This window comes from Zalophus californianus, chromosome 4 (genome assembly GCF_009762305.2).
Source record: "Zalophus californianus isolate mZalCal1 chromosome 4, mZalCal1.pri.v2, whole genome shotgun sequence".
In the NCBI taxonomy this organism is placed as follows: domain Eukaryota; kingdom Metazoa; phylum Chordata; class Mammalia; order Carnivora; family Otariidae; genus Zalophus; species Zalophus californianus.
In genome coordinates this window covers 129,261,280-129,284,044 of record NC_045598.1, presented here as the reverse complement: position 1 = coordinate 129,284,044, position 22,765 = coordinate 129,261,280, and the positions used below count along the sequence as shown (strand labels likewise).

The window sequence follows — 22,765 nt, the reverse complement described above, 5'->3', positions numbered from 1 at the left end:
TCCCCCTGAGTCCTCACAAGGTTTTCCCTTGGTACTTGTCTATGTCCAAATTTCCTCTTCTTATAAGGACACCAGTCATATTGGATTAGAGCCCACCATAAAGACCTCATTTCAACTTAATTACCTCTTTACAGATCCTATTACCAAGTACAGTCACATTCTGAGGTAGTGGGAGTTAGGACTTCAACATACACATTTTGAAGGGGACACAATTCAGCCCATAATAGTGTTTAGATAGAAGTTTAAAAACCATTGGCTTGTGTAACAGTTTTGATTTGAAAAACATGTCTACATTAAAAAAAAAAAAGAAACATCTAAATTACTGAGAGCAGAGGAGAAAAGCATGTTGTGCCCCATTAGGTTAGTGGAGGGTGCGGTTGAGACATACAAATGAGACTGGACCAGACGGCAAATCTAGACTGTTCTTCACTACTGAAGAGTGTTGCATTTTTTCTAAATCTCATCAAAACGTTGATAACAGCACCCATTTTTTTTTTAAAGATTTTATTTATTTATTTGAGAGAGAGAATGAGATAGAGAGAGAGAGAGCATGAGGGGGGGAGGGTCCAAGGGAGAAGCAGACTCACTGCTGAGCAGGGAGCCCGATGTGGGACTCGGTCCTGGGACTCCAGGATCATGACCTGAGCCTAAGGCAGTCGCTCAACCGACTGAGCCACCCAGGCGCCCAACAGCACCCATTTTATGATGGAGTGTGGAGCTTAGCACAACATCTGGCATAAGTGAGCACCCCAGTACATAGGAACTGTACTTCCTACTGTGTGTTAACTGTTGTTGGATACACATTCATGTCAGTTTATTTATTTTTAATTTTTATTTATTTATTTTTAAAGTTTTTTATTTATTAGAGAGAGAAAGAGAGCACAAGTGGGGAGAGTGGAGGGGCAGAAGGAGGGGGAGAAGCAGAAGGAGCCCGATGCGGGGCTCGATCCCAGGACCCTGGGATCATGACCTGAGCCGAAGGCAGACGCCCAACGACTGAGCCATCCAGGCACCCCTCAGTTTTGTATTTCTTTTTTTTTTTTTTTAAGATTTTGTTTATTTAACAGAGAGAGACACAGCGAGAGAGGGAACACAAGCAGGGGGAGGGGGAGAGGGAGAAGCAGTCTTCCCGCCGAGCAGGGAGCCCGATGTGGGGCTCGATCCCAGGACCCTGGGACCGTGACCTGAGCCGAAGGCAGACGCTTAATGACTGAGCCATCCAGGAGCCCCTCAGTTTTGTATTTCTTTTTTTTTTTTTTTAAGATTTTATTTATTTAACAGAGAGAGACACAGCAAGAGAGGGAACACAAGCAGGGGGGGGAACGGGAGAGGGAGAAGCAGGCTTCCCGCGGAGCAGGGAGCCCGATGTGGGGCTTGATCCCAGGACCCTGGGATTGTGACCTGAGCCGAAGGCAGACGCCCAACTGACTGAGCCACCCAGGCGCCCCTGTTCATGTCAGTTTAGAGACTAAAACGCTAAACTCAGGGAGGCTGAGTAACATCCCTGCTGTCAAACAGCCAGTCAATGGCCAGCCCAAATTTGAAGTGGGTTTGTCAGGCCCCAGGATCTTACAGTATTGTGTAATAAAAGGACTAGGGTGGATCTGGGTTTAAACATTGTCTCCACTGCTGACCAGCTGTGTGGCTTAGGTCAAGTTACCTAGTTTCTCTCTCAACCCTTTCCCTCCTCTGAAACAGGGATAACAGTGTCTACTTCTTTTCTTTATTGAGGTATAGTTGACACAGAATGTTACATTAGTTGTGGGTGTAATGATGTCTACCTTGTAGAGCTGTGAGGAAGGGACAATATATTTCAAGCTGCTGTACAAAGTAAAATGATCATTGTATCATGTCATTCCTCATTGATTTTGCCACCATCTGCCAGTGCAACTTTAAGAAAATCACCTTCCTTGCGTTTCAGTTCCTTCATCTTCAAGACCGGGGTAGGGAATGGCAGGACAAAAATTGGCCTAAATCAAGAGATCTCAAACTAAGAGGCTTTATTGTGGCCAGGCAGGTAACTGAGGGCCTGGAACCCAATGTGGCAGATGCCAAATATCAAGAATGTAGAAATCTGGATCTTTCATTTGAAATCTCTCAAGTTTAAGTTTTAGCAGCAAATTCTGAAAACTGAGAACATACACACACACACACACACACACACACACACACAGGCTTTATCATCAGCCCAATGTGGCCATAGGTTTGTAGATTTTTGGCTACACAATCCCTAAACACCTTCCGATCTAAATTCATCAATTCCATGTCATAAAACAACAGGGGTCTAATACCTAGTCCTTACTAATCGGAACCTGAAGTCATGGTTTTGCCTGTACTATCCTAATTGTTTTGGGAGTGGTCTTTCTACCTATAGTCTCTCTCCCACTCTAATCCTACCCACCACTTCCTGAGAAATTAATCTTCATGAAGTTTTTTTTTTTAAAGATTTTATTTATTTACTTGTGTGTGTGTGAGAGAGAGAGAGAGCACAAACAGGGAGAGAGAGTACAAACAGGAGGTAGAGGGAGAAGCAGGCCCCCCATCAAGCAGGGAGCCCCATGCAGGACTTGATCCCAGGACCCTGGGATCATGACCCGAACTGAAGGCAGATGCTTAACTGACTGAGCCACCCAGATGCCCCATTTTGTTAATTTTTTGACAGGTTGGATTACTTTGCTTATTCTTAGTTTTGCTTTTTTGTTAGGTGTGAAAGATATTGATAAAAAGACATTTTCTAAGACTAGTAAAAATTGTTTCTGGGGCTTCAGACTTTTCTTCCTAAAGGTATTTTTCTTTAGGGAAGACTGAAGAAGGATGAACGTAGTATGGAAAGAAAAATGCGTATTTTCATTTACCTGTAAATCTCTTATTTCTCCTTAGAGCATGTTTCAGTTCCTTCCCTGGGGTTTAAAATCCATCCTGGGTCCAACATGAGCTAACTCTCACAATAATTCTTTTCTGTTTGAAAAAAATCACATTTTTCTTCTGGCATGAAATTTTACAAACAAAGCCAACTGGAAGGAGGAAGAAGGACCACCATGTTTAGATGTTGTATTTCCACTGTCTACATGTGCATTTGTCAGGTCATTCCCCAGTTTAGGCAAACTAAGACTCTAACAGCTCTAATTTTCTCAAAGGGAAAGATAGAAGACAATTCATTTATCATTTAATTCCCATTCCTTGATGGCAGGTTTTGTAGCCCCCAAATGGAACACTAAATCCTTTAAAATCACTTCCCTGGTGGCCTGAGTGGTACATTTTACTCGTATTGGGTCATTTTGTATTCATTAGTTACAATAAGACAAATGGAACAATTGTCAGTGTATGACAGACAGCCAAAGAGAATGGAGCCTAAAAGTCAGCCAAAACCAAGCTCCTCCACACATGTGCCAAAGCCAATACTGGTAATAATTAAAAATAGTATGGCACTTCAACCTGGACTTGTGGAGTGTTTTTGGAGTCAGATAATTATCAAAAATGCCATTCACGACAAAAAGAAGGTAGAGAAGGGAGAGGGAATTTGAGTGAACTCTGTGAAAAGCTCTTTCAGAGTGTCTTTCCATTAAGGAAAGGATGTTTGAGCTCTGAGCTCCTGATCATCCCACACAGCCCCCTACCTTTCTGTGTTTTTATTAAAAGAATTCTGCTATGGGCATTTGTGATTTGGGATCTCAGGAAGCCATGTTTGATTTCACCTCTCTTTTGCAAGACTGGCTGTGAGAGAAGGAGCCTGGGTTTACCTACTGGCCAGTTATTTCTCAGCCTTATAATGGAATGCAGTGAAGGTGGGGGTAGTGGGGGTGGGCAGCAGCATTCTGAAGGATGGGCTTTATGGCAAACTTGTTCCTTGATGTTTCCTAGTCAAAGGGGAGGAATGCAGAGAAGGTTGGGAGGAGTCATGAGTTGGGAATGAAACCACAGCTAGTGACTAGACAGTTGGGCAGCCCTGTAAAAACGTGAATCCTAGTCATTATAGAGATTACGGATCTCTGGGCAGTTTGTTTTGTATTTTTACTCAAAAGCGATGGCATGCATTGTTTGTGTTTAGACTGCTTCATCCTTTAGTTTACTTAAATATTGCACTATAGAGACATGCTTATCTTAATCAACAGATGGTTTCCTAAAAATTATGTAAAACACAATTGCGAGAAAATACAGGTAGGTTGCCAGAAGCACAGGTCTTGGAACGTGGTTGATCTGGATTTGGATCTCCACACTTTCTATGCCAAATGATTTAGGGCAAGTTGATGATCATTTTGAACCTCAGCTCTCTCTTCTATCAACAGAATTGATAATATATACTGAAAAGTGAAGATGAAATAATATCTGGAAAATATGTAGTCAGTCCTAATATGATAAATGAAAGGCATCATTATTGTTTAGTTTTCATAAATATTTGAGTAATGGTGGGGGTACCAGCATGGAAGGGATTCCCATGGTTGAAAAATGAAAAATGAAACAAAACAAACAGAAACAACCAAATAGTGGACCCTACAGGGTATATGATGTTTTATCAGTCTGACCATAATTTCCCAGATAGGAACTAATCCTAGAGAAATGTGTGGCCCGCATGAAATAAAAGATTCTGGATCCCCTGCGCTCCAACAACCAGAGAGGAAAAACTGTGTAAGATGAATGAAAACACAGCAATGCAGATCTGTAGCAATGGCTGACATTTAGGAGCACCAACCTTGGTCCCAGCCCTTGTAAGCATTTTGCCGATGTTATCTCATTTACTATTTACAGCAACCCTGTGAGATAGATACTGTGATGAACCCCGGCTTGACAACTGAGGCAGAGAGGCTTGGTAAATTGTCCAAGGCCACACGGCTCTAAATGGCAGAGCCACAATTAAATTTAGGCAGTGTGACAACAGGGCCCTCTTTTCCTCTCTTTCATCATTAAGGCATGTGTCATAGTCTAATTGGAAACATTTTTTCCTTCTTAGTGGCACATAAAATAACGGCACCTCTTAGAATTAGGGCATCTTCTTGTGATGAAATATGGATAAGTGACATCCATGCACTCACCACAAAGATGAAATAGGGTTCATTTGCCACCGATGACACAGACCTTCTGAAGAGGGGTGGGGGAGGGGGGAAGGATGCTGTTGTCCAGAGGCTAGCTTGCTTTTTGCTACCAGCAGGACTACACCACAGATGGTTTATAACTGTCAGTGTTTCAGGTCTTTCATTTATTTTTCTTTGATTTTATTTTATTGTGGTAAGAACACTTTTACAGTGAGACCTAGCCTCAATAAGATTTTTTTTTTACCCTCAACAAAATTTTAAGTGCACAATACATTATTATTATTATTTTTTAAAGATTTAATTTATTTATTTGACAGAGAGATACACAGTGAGAGAGGGAACACAAGCAGGGGGGGTGGGAGAAGGAGAAGCAGGCCTCCCGCTGAGGGAAGAGCCCGATGCGGGACTTGATCCCAGGACCCTGGGATCATGACCTAAGCCGAAGGCAGAAGCTTAACCGACTGAGCCACCCAGGTGCCCCACAATACATTATTATTGACAATAAGTACAATGTTGAACAACAGCTCTCCAGGTCTTTTTTTTTTTTTTTTTTAAAGATTTTATTTATTTATTTGAGAGAGAATGAGAGATAGAGAGCACAAGAGGGAAGAGGGTCAGAGGGAGAAGCAGACTCCCTGCTGAGCAGGGAGCCCGATGCGGGACTCGATTCTGGGACTCCAGGATCATGACCTGAGCCGAAGGCAGTCGCTTAACCAACTGAGCCACCCAGGCGCCCAACAGCTCTCCAGGTCTTTTAGATAAATGTAAAGGAATGAGAACCTGCTGCCATCCTATCTACTTTGAAGGAGAGCCTCGACAGTATGTCATTGCCGTGAGTGTGTTGGTTTATATTATCTTGTGTTAATTATTCTTCTATGCTCTGGGATAAGATCACCTCTTTCAGGTTAACCTGAAATATGAATCTTTCCAATCATCTAGGGGAAAAAAAAATGTCCTTAGATTGGGAATGGAAATCGAGAAGGGAGGAGGGAAAGAGGAATTCCAGGTTTTTCTTGGCATTGCTCTTTGGATCTAGACTTTGACAAGTTTACAGATAGTTCAAGGTCATCCCTAATGTAGGTCCTAAAGAGACTTCTTTCTGCTTTAAGATTTGTTTATTTTTGAGAGGGAGGGAGAGAGAGAGAGAGCATGTGTGCACAAGTGGGAGGGGCAGAAGTAGAGTGAAAGAATCTCAAGCAGACTCCCCCCTGAGTGCAGCGACCAATGCGGGGCTCTATCCCATGACCCAGAGATCACAACCTGAGCCCACAATCTGAGTGGGAACTAAGAGTTGGACACTTAATGGACTGTACCACCTAGGATCCCCAAGAGACTTCTGCTTTAGAGAGGCAAGTTGAGAGCGAGGCAGAGGGACCTCAAACTGTGGATGAGTGAGCCATAATTTAAAAGCCAACTATCTATTGTATTAATCTTGGCCCAATGTAGGACAGGGAAATCACTCTGGGCTTTTGGCAGAAAGGGATTCACTACAGAAAGATACGTGCTTAGAAAATCTCTGGAAGGGTTGGATAAATGATCTGTAGATTGGGTGACCAGGAATGACTCTTAGAACATTATATATCTGTCCTACCAGGCAAACTCGTACAGCTGCCACAATGTGGGGGAGGAACAGGTGGGTGTGGAAATCAAAGGCCTTCCTAGGTGTATTCTCTTCAGGAGACCCTCCTGTGGCTGGATTCGGAGATCCAATGCTGCAACTCCCTTTCAACACCCATAAGCTGGAGTTTGGACAACTGAATACTGAAGCAGAAAAATAACATGTCTCTATGACCTGCTTGCTGGCATAAGACAGCCAAAAAGGATGTGGCCCGTGACTCATTCTGCCTTCCAAAACTCACAGGAATGCTTCAGTTCTTATCCAGAACCCGATCAGCAAGGGAGTCTGGGAAATGTGTGTTTTGTTTTGTTTTTTGTTTGTTTTTTTAGCTTTCTAGACTCTGTCATTCAAGAAAAACAGAATATAGGGACTGCACATTGAGTGTTAAGCATATCTAACACAGTTTCATTTCATTTTATCCCTTGTATTTATTTTCCTTTATTAGTCTTTAGTTCAGACCTTGACCCAACTTGTCTACAGATTGTAAGGGAAGCTAATATCTGGAAATTGCTTGGCTCCTTTAGAGGGTGACAATATGTCCAGGTGTTCATGGGACTGTGGTCTCTTGAGTTGTGGGACTTGCAGTGTGAAAGCTGACACAGTTGGTCAGATACTCCTTTGATTTTATTTATTTATCCAAGATACAGAGAGAGAGAGAGACCATGAGAAGTGGGGAGGGGTCAAGGGAGAAGCAGACTACCTGCTGAGGAGGGAGCCCGACTCCGGACTCAATCCCAGGACCCTGGGACCACGACCGGAGCCGAAGGCAGACACTCTACCAACTGAGCCACCCAAGTGCCCGTCAGACACTCCTTTAGCACTTGCAAACCATAGGGCTGGAGTGACTGCCTCCATTCACTGGATCCCAGGGCCAAATCTGTTTCCTCTTCTGTTTCACCCAGCTTGAAATTTACTTCTAAGGAAGGGTATAAATGTCAAGTTGTGTTAAGAGTTTACCTTTTAACCTTACAGTTAACAATACTGTATTGTGTATCTGAAAGTTGCTAAGAGAGTACATCTTAAAAGTTCTCATTATGAGAAAAAAAATTTATAACCACGTGTGGTGATGGATGTTAACTGGTCTTATTGCAATTATTTCACAATATATACATATGTCAAACCATTATGTTGTACATCTTAAAAATGTTATATCAATTCTATCTCACTAAAAATAAAATTAAGTTAAAAAATTAAAAAAATAGAAAGAAAACAGTTATATCATAAATTACTTTTTTGACCTAAGAAGAGAGATGTAATTTAAATATGTCACAAAGGCTAATATTCTGGATACCTCTTCAGGGTCTGTGAATAAAGCTGTATTTCAATATTAAAAAAAATTTGTCCCCTCTTAAGCAACTGGCAACTGTTTATTAGCCCAGAAAGTATTCTGGACCAAATTCCAGTTCTTGTGTCTGGGAGAATTCCAAAGTGCGCCTTTTTTAAGGAGGAAGGGAAGGGAGTGAATAAAAGGCTCCCTTCTCCTTTCCCTGTTCCATTCTCCAGTGCAGCCAGATTTTAAGCCCATGGAATGCCACAGGTAATTCCAAACGCTACCTTCTTATTATATGAAGGTTGGGAAAAGAGCAACTTATGTGTAAATTCGACTGATTAATGACTTAGAAGAAGCATCAGCAAGCTGGAAATTGGAACAGCGTCTATCCCCATACACCTAACAAGGGAGGCATCCTAGTTCAGGCAATTGTACCCATTCATATTGTGTGAAAGAGCCATGGGTATACCAGAATCCCGTGATCTGAATCCATTTCTTTCAGTGAATCTGAAGATGAGGGCTGATGGAGACACAACTGGCCTTTTCCAAAGTCATACTTAACTATGGAAGGGAAAGCGAAAGGAATGTCTCTTGCTAAATGTTTTCTTCTTGTTTCCTATATGGAGAGCTAATTGGACCTTTTAAATTCTGTCTATAAATCATGATCTTTCTATTGGGGCAATAAAAAAATCTATAGGTTCTTAGAGTTGTTTCTAGTTTAACTATGGTAATTGACCATGAATAAACTCAGCATGTACCAGGGACATGATTCTTTGACTTTTCAGCAGGGAAACCCTCTGCTGGCACCAAGTGCAACAGACTGAATTTGCTGAAGGACAACTGATGTCTGGGGCTGGGGCCGAAATGAGAGAATGGGCCAAAGACCTTAGAAGGATGTCACAGGAGGCAGATCGAATCTGTTTGGCTCCAAAATACGCTCAGAGGAGTATTTAGGTACAAGAAGTGATGCATATTTTTGCCCACCTTACCAACAGTAGGGGACTAAAATCCAGGCAGGGGTGGTAGCTGGAGTCATCTGGCCTGTTTGTGGAAAAGTAGCAGTGGGCTTGATGGAGATCTCAGGAGGAGTGGATAGTAGCAAGGGATGAGGAAATGAATATATTTGCTATATTTGCCCCGTTTGTTTGGTCATCTGGAAGCTGCCAGGAGATCATTGCTGTCTCAACACGAACGTCAAACACACACTAACCGTCCTTTGGTGTCAGCTGGCGATTTTGTTCTCTAAGGATTAACTGTGAGTGGTAGTTGTTGGACTAAAGTGAGATGATTAACAGATACAAGGTGCACTGAAAAGTGAAGCTGCTGTATGATTATGAGAGCGAGTATAGAGTCAGAGTCAAGAGCATGAGCTTAAGGAGCACACGGGTTCCACAGACTAGCTGTGCACCCTCCCCAACTTACTTAATGTCTCTACACTCTGCTTGTCATGTCTGTAAAGTGCAGCCAGTGCTCTCATTGGATAAGGTCAAGGCTCAGTTAAGTGGCTTTGTCATGACAGCAGTGGCCTGCATAGATATGGCAGTTGTAGAAGGCAATCCCCTTCCTTCATTAGGTCACCATCTCCCTCTCTCAAAGTTCAGCAGTGTCCTCCTACCTGCTACAGCTAATGGGCTCTTTTTAGTTATCCTTTCTGACTTCTCCACAGCTGTTCACGCATCTGAGAACTCCTTAAAGTTTTCTGCTGCTATGGTTTCTGTGACCTCTGGTTCTTCACATACCTCTCTGACCATTGCTTCTAATCGCCCTTCTTAGCTCCCCCCCCCTCCTTTTCTTTGACTGTGGTGTCCCCCGGGGCCCTGTCCTTATTAGCCTTCCTCTGCTCAGTCTGCCTGGTCTTCCTTATTCTACCTGCTGCCACCTTTGGGCTGATCACTCTTAATTCACATCCCTAGTCCAAACTTCCTGTATGTCATCTATCAGAATAGGTTATGGGACACGTATACTTGGCTGTCAAAATCAACACCATCTGAGAGGAGAACCATTTTTCTCCCAAGAGCATGCTTCTCCTCCTGTGCTTTTGTTGGGCATCATCCACCCAGTCACTCAGCAATGAAACTTGAGAGACATCTTACGATGGACCGTTTTCTCATCTTCCAGATTATATTGGCCTCCAGGTCTGGCCACTTCTACCTTCTCATTGTGTGTGTGTGTGTATATATATATATATATGTTTTAAGATTTTATTTATGTATTTGACAGAGAGAGACACAGAGAGAGAGGGAACACAAGCAGGGGGAGTGGGAGAAGGAGAAGCAGGCTTCCCGCCGAGCAGGGAGCCCAACGTGGGGCTCGATCCCAGGACCCTGGGATCATGACCTGAGCCGAAGGCAGACGCTTAACCGACTGAGCCACCCAGGTGCCCCCTTCTCATTGTATATTTAAGCGATTGCCTCCTCTCCATGTTCTTGCCACTGCTCATCACATTCTGTCTAGAGATTGCTTCCAAACTCCCCTCTGTGCCTGCAGTGGGGCCTCCATTCACCCACCACTGCCAGAACAGCTTTGTGGTGAGCAAGTCAGAATGTCACTGGCCCTTCAGTTCTGACAGCACACAACCTGTGAAGCCCTTGCTGACCTTTTCCACTCTGCCACCCTTGCCCTCCAGTCCTCTGCTCCATCCCTGCGATCTCCCTGCGGCTCCTCTACCTACTAACTTGGAGCACCATGCCCCGTGCTCTTGCACTTGCCTTTCCTTCTGCCTGGAAATGAAGATGGAATAGGTTAATGGATATTAGGTTTTTCCGGGGGCATCCTGTATCGAACTTATCTTGTTGTTTTAGGCTACTTACGGGGTATTTCTTCCACAAGACAGACGTTTCCTCTGTCCAGGGACCCTATCCCGTTCATCTTTGGTCCCCAGAACCTACTCTGGTACCTAGACATTGTGAGTGCCCACGGCACGGAAAAACGAACAGAAATAACCTTTTTTTTTTTTTTTTTAATTCCGAGTGGGCTCTCTGACTCAGCAGCTGACTTTTTCCGAGACCTGCCCCCTCGGGGCCTCAGTGATCCTCCGTCTCCCCCACCGCGCAGGTGAAGGGCAGCAGGGCGGCTCGCTGCCTCCGGGCCAGGCTGGGCGGGCGCCCGCGCGCCTGCGCCCTCTGCTGCTCCGCTCCGGGCGCGTTCTCTGTGTGCGTGTGTCTAGAGAGGAGAGGCTTGGGTGACAAGCGCGGGGTGGGGGTAAGAGTTCAGCCTGACTCACAGTCTCATTCACTGATTTCTCCGCCGCTGGACAGAAGCTGCCACCCCAGGCGGCTCCCAACTACTCCTGCACCTCCACAGTTCTCACTTCCCGCCGCTCCACTCTCAGCCAGACATTCTGACCGACAGACTCACGAGTGAGTAGCGGCGGCTTGAGCGCCCGGGCTGCACGGCGAGGTGTCCTCCCGCGGGTTGTGTGTGCGTGCGTGTGCTTGTGTGTGTGAGTGTGTGTGTGCGCGCGCGCAGGGGTGTCCCTGGGACTCCACGCCGGGCCGGAGAGCTCCCTGCCAGGAACCGTGTGTCTCTCCGAGCCGGCGCTGCGGTGTGGGTGCCCGCGCAGGCAGCGGTTCGGCGGCCCCCGGAGCGCGGAGGGAGTTTGCCGGGATTCCCCGGCTCGCCGCGCGGCCGCCCGTGGGGTTCCCCGGGAAGGCGCCTGGGCAGGGAGGCGGCGGGGAAGCCCGGGCTGTGAGCGGCTGGCAGGCCGGGAATCTGGGAGCAGGTCTGGCCCCGCAGAGCCGAGGGAGCCGCCGGAGCGACCGCCCTGGCCGCCCAGCCTCTCCGTCTTTCTCCCTTACCCTTCCTCCTTTCTTCCCTCAGCAGCATCACAAAAGCGCGAAATGAAACCCAGTGCAGCGAAGTCCGGCTCTCGTCTCCCACCTGGTGCACATCACCCCGGGCGGGAGGAGTGGGAGTGCGCGAGATTAGGGGCGGGGGCTTACCCCGGGGACACACCTGTTTTCGCCTCTCGCTGAATACGATCTGGATGCAGGATCGCGCGAGGGGTTCTGACACATACTCCCGGGTGTGTATGTGTGTGCGTGCGTATGTGTGCGCGCGCGCGCACGCACCCCGGGCCCACGCTCGCGGGGTGCGCTCGGTTGCACACCTCTCCCGCGGCCCGCTCGGGCCAAGACTACTCGGTGGGCGCCTAGCGAGCTCTGTGACAGCGTGCCGGCATCTCTTTGTTTGGTTGTTGCTTCCCCACCCCTCCGCAAAGCAAACTGATTTTCGGTTTCGCGTGACACTGCGCGCTGGGACTTAGTGTGGGCCGCAGCCTCAAATGCCCCTGGTATTTGAAATTGAATAGTTCTTTCGGGCTGGGGGGTTATTTTTAGTGTTGTGAATAAAGAGGCTAGCACGTTGACCTTTTTGCGGCTGCTTTGGGCTTTGCATACGTGTCTCTAATTGATGAAGCAGACGGATTCGCATCCAGTCGCACACACGTGCTTGCGCACAAGTGTGTACACACATTTCTACACACGTAGCTTTACCCCCTTCTTTTCTTTTTTCTTTTTTAAATCGGTACTAGGAATGTACTGTGTTTGTAAAAAAAGAAAAACAACAAAAAAACAACCCCCAAACCCCAAAACAAAAACAAAAACAAAAAAACTTTCCTTTGTTCTTTTGGGCATTTTCTATTTTGAGTAATGGAGTAGGAGTACCAAAAGGTTGCAATTAGTTCACTCGAATAAAAGACACTGCCTCTGAGTCAGCGCTGCCAAGTTGATAATTATTAACATATAAAAGCACATGCTCTGTTTAAGGCAAAAGGGGCGGGGCGAGGGCAGGTCCACGGTAGACAATGAGGGAGGGTCTCTGCCGACCGCCTGCTGCTTATTGTTCGGGCACTAGAGGCTGCAGCCCGCAGCCGCCTCCTCCTCCGGGGCTTCGCTCCTCGCTCGTCCCTCGGTCCCATTTGGGACCGTCCGAGTCACCCCCCGCTGGCCCCCGGGGCGCCGGGACGCCAGCCCCAGCCGCAGCCGCCCTTCGCTGACCGCCCTCTCTCTGCTTTGCAGGTTGGCATCTTTGCGCGCGAGGGTGTCGCAAGCCGAGGCGGCGAGGACAGGGCGCCTCTGGCCCAGCCAGCCGGGCGGTATGCGGCGCGGGCAACAGCGCTAAGCGCCCCCACGCTGGGCACGGGGCGTACTCGCTCCAGGCGGCGGGCCGAGCGGCGGCGGCGGAGGGGATGCGCCCAGGACGCGCAAGGCTCCTGCTGCGAGCTACCGCCCCGAGGTGGACCCCAAGCAGGGCTCATCGCAGGACCGCGCGGACCCCTGTCCCCCGGGGCACGCGGCTCCGGAGCCTCGGGGCCGCATCTGCGGTCAGGATGCCCTGGGTGCCTCTCTGCTGGTGAGGATGCCCTGCTGCGCGGCTCAGCGTCCCCAGCCCCGGTCCCTGGTGGGCACGACTGAGTGGGCCCGACTTCGGCCCCTCGTGCTGGTCGATGAAAAGCGCCGGAGTCCCTGAGTGCGATCAGCGATCGAATCTGAGTTCTAAGAGCCATGGACGAAGGCACCGGGCTGCAGCCCCAGGCGGGAGAGCAGCTGGAAGCACAAGCCACAGTAGGAGCTGTCCAAGAGAAGTGCGAACCAGAGACCTTTCGGTCCAAGAGTTTACCGGTCCTGAACAGCGCCTCCTGCCGGCCAGACCTGAGTCCTGCGCGTGCAGGAGCCAAGCCCGCCATCGGCTCTTTGGGCCGTCAGGAGTTGAAACCAGGCCCAAGCGGGTTGGCCCCCAGTCCCTCCGCTCCTTCCACTTCGGCGGAGATGGCAGGGCTCATGGAATGTAACCACAGGGTGGAAGTCAGCAAAGCTGTGTCGGTGTCCTCCACTTTGGCCACGCTCCAGGGGAGAAGGTGCCTCTATGTGGTCCTCACTGATTCCCGTTGCTTCCTGGTTTGCATGTGCTTTCTGACCTTCATCCAGGCGTTAATGGTCTCTGGGTACCTAAGCAGTGTCATCACCACCATCGAAAGGCGCTACAGTCTGAAGAGTTCCGAGTCGGGGCTGCTGGTCAGCTGCTTTGACATTGGGAGCCTGGTGGTGGTGGTGTTCGTCAGCTACTTTGGCGGCCGGGGTCGGAGGCCCCTGTGGCTAGCGGTGGGTGGACTTTTCATTGCCGTTGGGGCTGCCCTCTTTGCTTTACCTCACTTCATCTCGCCTCCCTACCAGATCCAAGAGTTGAATGCCTCGGCCTCCAACGATGGCCTGTGTCAGAATGGGAACTCCACGGCGCCTTCCGAACCTCCCACCTGCCTGAAGGATTCAGGAGGAAATAATCATTGGGTCTATGTGGCTTTATTCATTTGCGCACAGATTCTCATTGGAATGGGTTCCACACCTATTTATACCTTGGGACCAACCTACTTAGATGACAATGTCAAGAAAGAAAATGCATCCTTGTACCTAGGTAAGACTTTCCTGTCTTCTCAAATAAGCTTGAACTCACCAGTGAAAAGGAAACACTTCCACATTTCCCAGGAGATTACACACACACACACACACACACACACACACACACACACACACACACACACACTGTAGGATCTCATATATATCTCACTATACATATATATAGCATATATGTTATTATATATATATTGCATGTATATTTTAAGCATTAAGCTTCAGTTTATTTTATGTTTTTATGTTTTAATCTTAGTGTGGTATGTTTTAGTTTGAAGAGAATCCAAACAGCAGAGAGGTCTGTGGGCTAACCGTCAGACTCACACTTCACACTCTTTTCCCAAGTAATACAAACTTTTAACCATGGGGTCATGCTTCTTCCTCTTGCTGCCTGCCTTTGTAAAAACTTTAGCAAGTTTATCTTCTAATGGCTGTTCTTCTAGAAAGTTCAGGAAGGAATAGAAGTACCTGGTGTGTAGAGTGAAGTCTTGGATTATTTACTGCTTTCATCTCCTGCTGCTTCTCATTCTTGTCCCCTACAGCAGGGCTAATGGAGTACCCAGGCTACATACAAGATGCTTTGCTGTCTTCATACCTGTATTTCTTCATATCACCTGCATCACCATTAAACAAAACAAAATAAAACAAAAAACAAACCTTGAGTGATATCAAATGACTAGGTTATCTTTATGCAGAAGCAAGATCAGAAGTTGTAAAGTTAACCCAAAGCTATTTTTATTGCTGATTGAAGACCCTTAAGTACATGAACTTGGTAGCAAGTGGCTCTTGGATTTGGTGATTTGACTTGCATGAATCAGCTCCTGTGAACAGGGGGTGTTTGGGTTGAATAGAGGGTGCTAATATGAGGCCAGGCAGTCATTGTGGCAGGTAAGAAAATGTAGTTCCTAGAAATCTGTGTGGTTGTCAGCACCTCCCTGTACTAGCTGCCCCTTCAAAATTGAGCCTTTAAAGTATGTATTTGAACCGTTGAAAAGGGTGAATAGTAGTCATGCTAGATGAGATCTTTGGTTTTCTATCTTTCTATACTGGAGTCCAACTAAAAGAAGAGAAAGGATTGTACTTTATAAAAAATAGTAAATAAGCAAATACCAGTTATACTTATCATTTTATTAGCCATGCGCTGATAGGATCTTTGGTGTGGGAAAGGACACACTCACATCTTTGGTGTGGCGAGGTTTCAAAGGACAGTGAAAATGATACCCTGCTAAGAGGGCTCTGCTCTTTCCTCAGCACAACTGCTGTCCCCAGAATCCATTGTAGAGGGTATCTGAGCCATGTATAGTCCCCAGTTACTGGCCCAAATGCATCAGGACAAGAGTTTTATAATTTATTTTTATTATTAAATGCAAGAGAAAGAAATTTTCATTCAGGGCAGAGAGCACTAGTTTGCTTGTTACTTAGCCTGCTTGTTTTCTAACATTTATTACAAGAAATTTTCAAACATACAGAAAATTTGAAACAGTCAATGAACACCAATATTTCCACCACCTAGACTCAGTAACTGTTCATTTTGTCATATTTGCTTTATCAACCTGTGTGTGTGTATGTATGTATGTAATATATTGTTTTGGGTGGGGGGGGCTAAGCCCTTTGAAAGTAATTCTAGACATCCCTAGGTTTCAGCATGTATCTTACAAAAATAAGATTTTTTACATACGTACAGGAACTTTAACATGCTAAGTTCATAATCATTCCCTAATATCATCAAACATCCAGTCCGTATTCAAATTTCTTCGATTGTCCCCTCAACGTCTTTGATAACTATATATTTTTCAAACCAGGAAGGAGGCAATCAAGATTCTCAGACATTGCATTTGGCCACTAACCTTTTTAGGGGTTTTATCATCTAGAAAAGTACCTCAACTTTTTTTTTCTTTTTTCATCATACAGACTTTTTGAAGGGACAAGGCTAGTTGATTTGCAGAATGTTCTACATTCTGGATTTATCTGATTATTTCCTTGTGGTGTCACTCACCTTGTCCTCCATCCCCTATATTTCTTGTATCCTGCTAGTTCAGTCTAAAGGTTTGAATAGATTCAGACAAACATTTTTGGTCAGACTACTTCAAGGTAATGCTCTGTGTTTTACGTTACACACATCTGGCCATTTGTTAGTGATGTTAAGTTTAATCACTTGGTTGAGTGGGTGATTGCTAGGTCTTCCCATTGTAAACATGCATTTCTCCCTTTGAAAATAATAAGTGATCTTTAGAATGATAACTTGACTGTAAATATCCTCATTGTTATTCTTATTTTTGCTGATCTCTGCCTCCATTTACTTTGAAAACTTAGATCTCCCTTCCACCCCATTTCTTGGATACCATTCACACAAATTTGCTTCATCAAAAACACAGGTAGGGCCATACACAAAGGGAGAGCATCCACTAGTGAGAGCCCTGAGATTTAACTTTTCTAGTCGGGGTTGCCCACTGAGAAGAAACACAGCAGGTCCTGGGTACTGTGCTACTTTTGGGAAGACTGAAAATGAGACCGAGTCCCAGCGCCTGAAGAGCTTTCGGTGTAGTAAAGAAACTACTGGCAATTTAAGGGAGGAGTGTGAAGTGGGAGAAGTTTATACAAATGGTATTTGCTTTTTCCTTCTCCTCCTCTTTTGAAAAAATCTTTGATGAAGGCCTTAGGACACATTCTTTGGGAAACTCTAGAGAATTCTCCTTTATATTAAATGGACCTCAGTAAAAGCTACAGTGGTTTGAGTACCAGAAATCTTGCCTGTACTACTTTATTTCATGTTCTCAATGACCTCATGAGATGGGATTGTTTTCCCTATTTCAAGGATGAGGAAACTGAAGGTCAGTGAGTTTGAGTGACTTGCTTAAGGGCTTCAAACCCACACATCTCTGACTCCAGAGCCCTTGAGCTTCCCTCCCCACTGCATGCTTTTTTGGCAAGAGGCTCTGAGAGCCAACTGAAATCACGGGCTGTGCCGTGTTCAGCACAGTTCTGAGAATGGTACAGAAGGATGCAGAACTGGCCGACAGTTATCAAACACGATCAAAACAAGATCCTTCTTAAACCTTTTCAAGGAGCTTTTATAGGTAGCCTCCGTATAAATTCAAATGAGAGAGACTACTAAGTTATTCTTAGAACGTGAGAGTTGTTAACCTATTATGGTGGGGCATTTTTTCTAATAAATAACTGGTTCAGGCTCTTTGTTATTTTCCACGAAAGTGTTCTATATTACCTTTTTTCACTCTCCACTCCTTTCTTCATCTGTCAGTCTTCCTAGTTTCGTGTTATCACCATAGAAGAAAAGATAAAAGCAGGTAGCAGGTTCATAATTGTAGGTACAAACAAATATCTGAATTAACATTAAAGTCATTGAAATGGAATGTAAATGTATGTCTTAATCTTTTGAATGTTTGATGTTAACATTCTGGCAGCTTTAACCGTAGAAGAGCTGTGGTCATAGATGAGATACGGCAGCTTTTATACCCACTAAATGCCCTAACTCCTTCTGCAAGGAGAGAGGTTTTGTGTTGACCTGGAGGGTAGAGAAAGCTTTGTAGCTACTCAGAAGCAAGGTTAGTGACTAGACCATGATTTGTAATTGTATCTCAAGGGGAGAGAGAAAATGTGGTCCTTTGAGGGCAAGAAATTAATGAACCAACAGTGAAATGAGAAAGAATGGCTAACCAGGTGGGAAAAGGGAACACAAAGGATGCATTTCCAAAATAGAAAACCACAACTCCGATTGAGGGATATTCAGGAGAAGTAATAATTGGCATGGGCTGGCGATGGGCCAGGGAGTGTGGGTGCAACCATTCCACCTTCCTGGCGTGTGCACCCTGACTTCACGCCACAGATAGGGGGCGGGATTGGCACAGGGCTTTAGAAAGAGCACAAGATGAGGAGGCAGAAGATCTATATTTTAGTCTGGCTCTACCAGTGACTGGGGGTGAGACTTTAGACAAATCCCTTACTGTCTCCCAGCCTCTGTTTCCACATGGAGATTAGGACATTTGTTTCCCTCACTGTAATATTTTGAGGACCAAATGGGATTACATGTGTGCAAGCATTCTGCCAACTGTAAGAGGCAGCACTCTGCTCTGTTCAAGAGGAATTCAAACTCATCCTACAAGAGTGGGCAGAGTGAGGAGGGAGATATTTTACTCTTTCTGCGTATGAAAACCCTTAACCAGATCTTTTTATAGTTGGAAAAAGGAAAGAGACAGTGTGTAGGAAATTAAGGCATTGTATAGGAAATCACTCCTTAGAAACATTGTATGGGTAAATTTGATCAGCGTTTCAGCGATGTTATATTTTGATTAATTGAGTTTTCTGAGAATCCAAGCTTTTATTGCCAGCGGTTTCTGCATGTCAGCCTTTGATGGCAATCTTTCTTTGGTATGTGAACATTTATGCAGTGTATATTTGTGTCTGGTGTAACATAGCAAGAGCTCCTTTGAAGTTTGAGGGGGCTCTGTGGTGTCCCAGTTTCTCCACTGTGGGTCTTCATTTGCCCACACAGACTGGCAGGACGTTTGGTGAGCGAGGACTGGTCCAAGGACATCCTCAGAAGTCATGTTATCTTAAAATAAATAGCTGGTGGCTTCTCCTTTTTTCTTTCTTTGACATTTCCTCAGTCTTTTGAAAGTACAGTGAGCTTGAAATCAGTTGAGTTCTATTTCATCAAGAATTCATAGTATATGAATATACTATATATATTTGTGCTCTTTCTGAGATGTATTGCTCTTTTTGAGTATGAAAGCCCTTCAACCTATCTTGTCTGGCTCTACCAGTGACTAGGGGTGAGACTTTAGACAAATCCCTTAACGTCTCCCAGCCTCTGTTTCCACACAGACATTGGTACATATCTCCTTCAACATCTTTTTTTATTGTATAGAAAAATCTCGACCAGTTTTTAGCAGTGTTCTATAGAACAGTCTACATCTGTATATGTAAGTATATTTATAATAATAAAAATAATGAAAGATACATGTATGTATCTTTCAGTTCAGTGTTCCCCAAACTGTGTAACCAAGTGTATGTGTGGCTTTGACAAGTTAGGTGTTCATTTATCTTGAGCAACAAGCCAGCTTCCTCTGTTCCTGCCCGGCTCTTCTTAGCAATGGTTCCTATGGCTGAGGCACTGCATGCCTGATCCTCACAGGGAGAAATTGGAGGAGGCAGCCTTTGCTTACTCTCCAGGACATCCCCTTGGCCAGATGGAGTCTCCTGGCCTCTTCTAGCTAACATGATTTTGGGGAGGCAGGTGTTAGGTTTTCCGGTCTGTATGGAAGAGGAAGGCAAGGAAGATGAAGGTGGAGTGAATGCTGAGTGACTTTTGGTTGTAGGAGCCCACCCACCGGTCGTGTTTTTCTTTCTGTCTGAATAGCCAGAAAATTCAGGACTTTTTTTCCCCTGACCAGTATTAAAACCTACCCTTAGCGGCTTATAGCATTAATTTTCCTGACCTTTTGGTTGGGATTTTGAAAGGGCCCAATAAATAGTACTCTTTCCCTCACTTGAGCTCTGAGTTTGTGGAGAAAGAAGTCAAAGGCATAAACTGGGGGCTAAAGTATCACTTCTTTAAACTGATAGAAGTGAGGGCGCCTGGGTGGCTCAGTTGGTTAAGCAACTGCCTTCGGCTCAGGTCATGATCCTGGAGTCCCGGGATCGAGTCCCACATCGGGCTCCCTGCTCAGCGGGGAGTCTGCTTCTCCCTCTGACCCTCTTCCCTCTCGTGCTATCTCTCATTCTCTCTCTCTCGAATAAATAAATAAAATCTTAAAAAAAAATAAACTGATAGAAGTGAGATTGAAGAATGTAGCTCATATCTTTGTGCAGATGGACTTTGTAAGTATCCCACTATTAAACAGACCCACTCGTCCAGCCACAGGCAATGCTGGACCTCAACAGTGCAGCAGCCCTGGTTCTCCCCACGTGGTTGGGGCCAGGGCTGGGAGCAGCTTGGGTTAAGACTTTATGCCGAGAGGGAGCAGGGCAGAATTTTTACTCCCTGTGTGCATACTCCGTCCCAAGAGGCAAAGGGGAGGAGTTGAGCTGAACATCCCAGTTTATTGTAAAAGTCATCCATCACATTAATCTTCCTCTGCTTTCCTGGGGAGGAACAGTTCTGGGGCCTGGTGGGAGCCAGGAAAAGTCACATCATATGGAATATATATTCTAAGACTTTTAACTGATTTTTTATTCTCCTTTAATTTTACTTGTCTTGTTTACAATGTGTTCATCTTTGTAAGCCTCATAAAATCCTTCTGGGAAGTAGACTGTGTACAAATCATGAATAAATAAAAAAAAATAATTATCTCCCCTGAAAGCTAATAGGAGGGAGAATGATGATTGAGGGATTTGACGAAATGATCCAAGACACCTGGAGAAATAAGCAGAATGGATGCAGGGCAGAGAGTGAGAACCACGTGGCATCTATGGCCTGTGGCTGTGTCATGTTGGGATGTCAGTGAGTCTCAGCATATACCCGGGGCAGTTAATCTGTGTCAGAACAGGTATGTCTTCTCTACCCTCAGCAATTACTGAATTTGTACCAGCTGCGTGGTGGTAACTTGTGGCCTCTAAGACAAACTAGTCAGTCTAAGATGTTGAGAAACAAACTTCAAAGATTCTAACTGGCAAGCAAAAGGGTTTACTGCATCGCTATGAAAAAGACAGTTGAGCGCACCTTGATCGATTCAGCCCACCTGCAAAGAGAACAGCCTTTTTAGTCATATTTATGCTACAGTTTTGAAACATGATTTTATCGATCTCTCCCCTCCCAGTGCAATGAAGTCTGTTATGCATGCAGTCTGAAACAGCCCTTCTGAAACTTTAATACTGTGTGAATCACCAGGGTTTTTTTTTCCAAATGCAGATTTTGCTTCTGTAAGTCTGGAGTGGGGCCTGGAATTCTGCATTTCTAATACGCTCCCAGGTGAGGTCTGAGGTCTGAGGACCGTGTTTGGAGCAGCAGGGGTCTGAAGACCACAGATCTGTGATTCTTTTCACAGGTGGGAAGTTGCTGTCTGGGCTTGGGTGTGGAACCCCTGGGGTCCAGACCAGCTGCTGGCTGAAGTTCTACTTCATCAAGAAGAACCCTACCATCTCTTACTCATTTGTGAAAGCACGATGTCAGTTTTGGGTATTTCATAAGCTGTGGCTACTGTTTTGAATTCCACAGTCGTGTGACATTGTGATCACTGCTGAGTTTAGTAAGAGAAAGTGACCTTAGACAAATGGTGTTCATTTTGATATTAACCAAAGGAAGCACCACTTTCTTTACTCTCTTCTCCACCCTGAAGGCTCTGTGCTGATGGATTCCTCTCTGTTGGTGGAACTCTGCATGTCAGAGGTATGTCTATGAGCTGTGCAAGCTCAGGTGAGCTCACCTTATGAGACCCCCTAGGTGGGGGAAAAGCAAACATGTACTTGGCTCTGCTTTTTTCTTTCTAAACAATCTAGAAAACTTGGTAGCGAATTGGGAGTTTGATAATAGATAAATGTAAGATCTGAGTATATTGGAAATGGTTTTGAAGAATGAGGATCAGAAGTTTTTCCACTGCAAAGGGTGATCAGACAGAAAAGGGCACAAGCTGGACTGGCTGGCCAAGTTCTCTCTATAGTCAAGTCAATATGTGTCCTGGAGATCCTCTCATTTAACCCCATTTGTAAAGATAATCATTTGACAGGTGAGGAAGCCTGGACTTTAGGATTAAAGGATTTGTTCTATGTGAAACAATATGGCAACTCCTCCAGAAATTAAAAATAGAACTACTGGATAACCCAACAGCCCCACATCCAGGTGTGTATATATATCCAAAAGAATTGAAAGCTGGGTCTCAAAGAGATGTTTGCACACCCATGTTCATAGCAGCATCATTCACTATGGCCAGGAAGAGGGAGCAATCCAAGTGTCTATCAACACATGAATCGATAAACAAAAAGTGGTATATGCATACAGTGGGATATTATTTGGCTTTAAAAGGAAGGGAAATCCTGACACGTTCATCTACAATATGGATGAATCTTGTGCTAAGTGAAAAGTGAGCGTTTAATATACACCAGGCACTGTGCTAAGTGAAATGTGAGTGTTTAAGATATACCAGGCACTGTGCTAAATGCTTTATCATCTTATTTTATTCTCAGAACAACTTTATGGAGCAGCTACTTTTCTTCTTTTCTATTGTGATAAAAAACACATAAGACTAAATTTACCATCAACATTTAAAAATTTTTTTTTTAAGATTTTATTTATTTATTTGAGAGAGAGAGAGAAGGCACAAGCAGGGGGAGGGGCAGAGGGAGAGGGAGAAGCAGACTGCCTTGCTGAGCAGGGAGCCTGACACGGGGCTCGATCCCAGGACCCTGGGATCAGGACCTGAGCCGAAGGCAGATGCTTAACTGACTGAGCTACCCAGGTGCCCCACCATCAACCTTTTTTTTTTTT

General features: G+C 45.2%; 1 protein-coding gene across 5 annotated transcripts in view; it reads left to right on the top strand.

Moving 5' to 3' along the window:
- The window catches only part of SLCO5A1 (solute carrier organic anion transporter family member 5A1), a 313,993-nt gene that overhangs the window by 147,346 nt on the left and 143,882 nt on the right, over nucleotides 1-22,765 (top strand). For 4 of the 5 annotated variants that reach the window (XR_003521575.2, XM_035727091.1, XM_027603040.2 and 1 more), the window contains exon 3: nucleotides 12,937-14,329. Coding sequence is in view for 4 of the 5 variants with exons in the window: in XM_035727091.1 (XP_035582984.1) it covers nucleotides 13,423-14,329 (907 nt within the window). In the remaining variant the exon portion in view is untranslated. The remainder of the gene's footprint in view (nucleotides 1-12,936; nucleotides 14,330-22,765) is intronic. The other variant, XM_027603033.2, reaches the window with a different exon arrangement.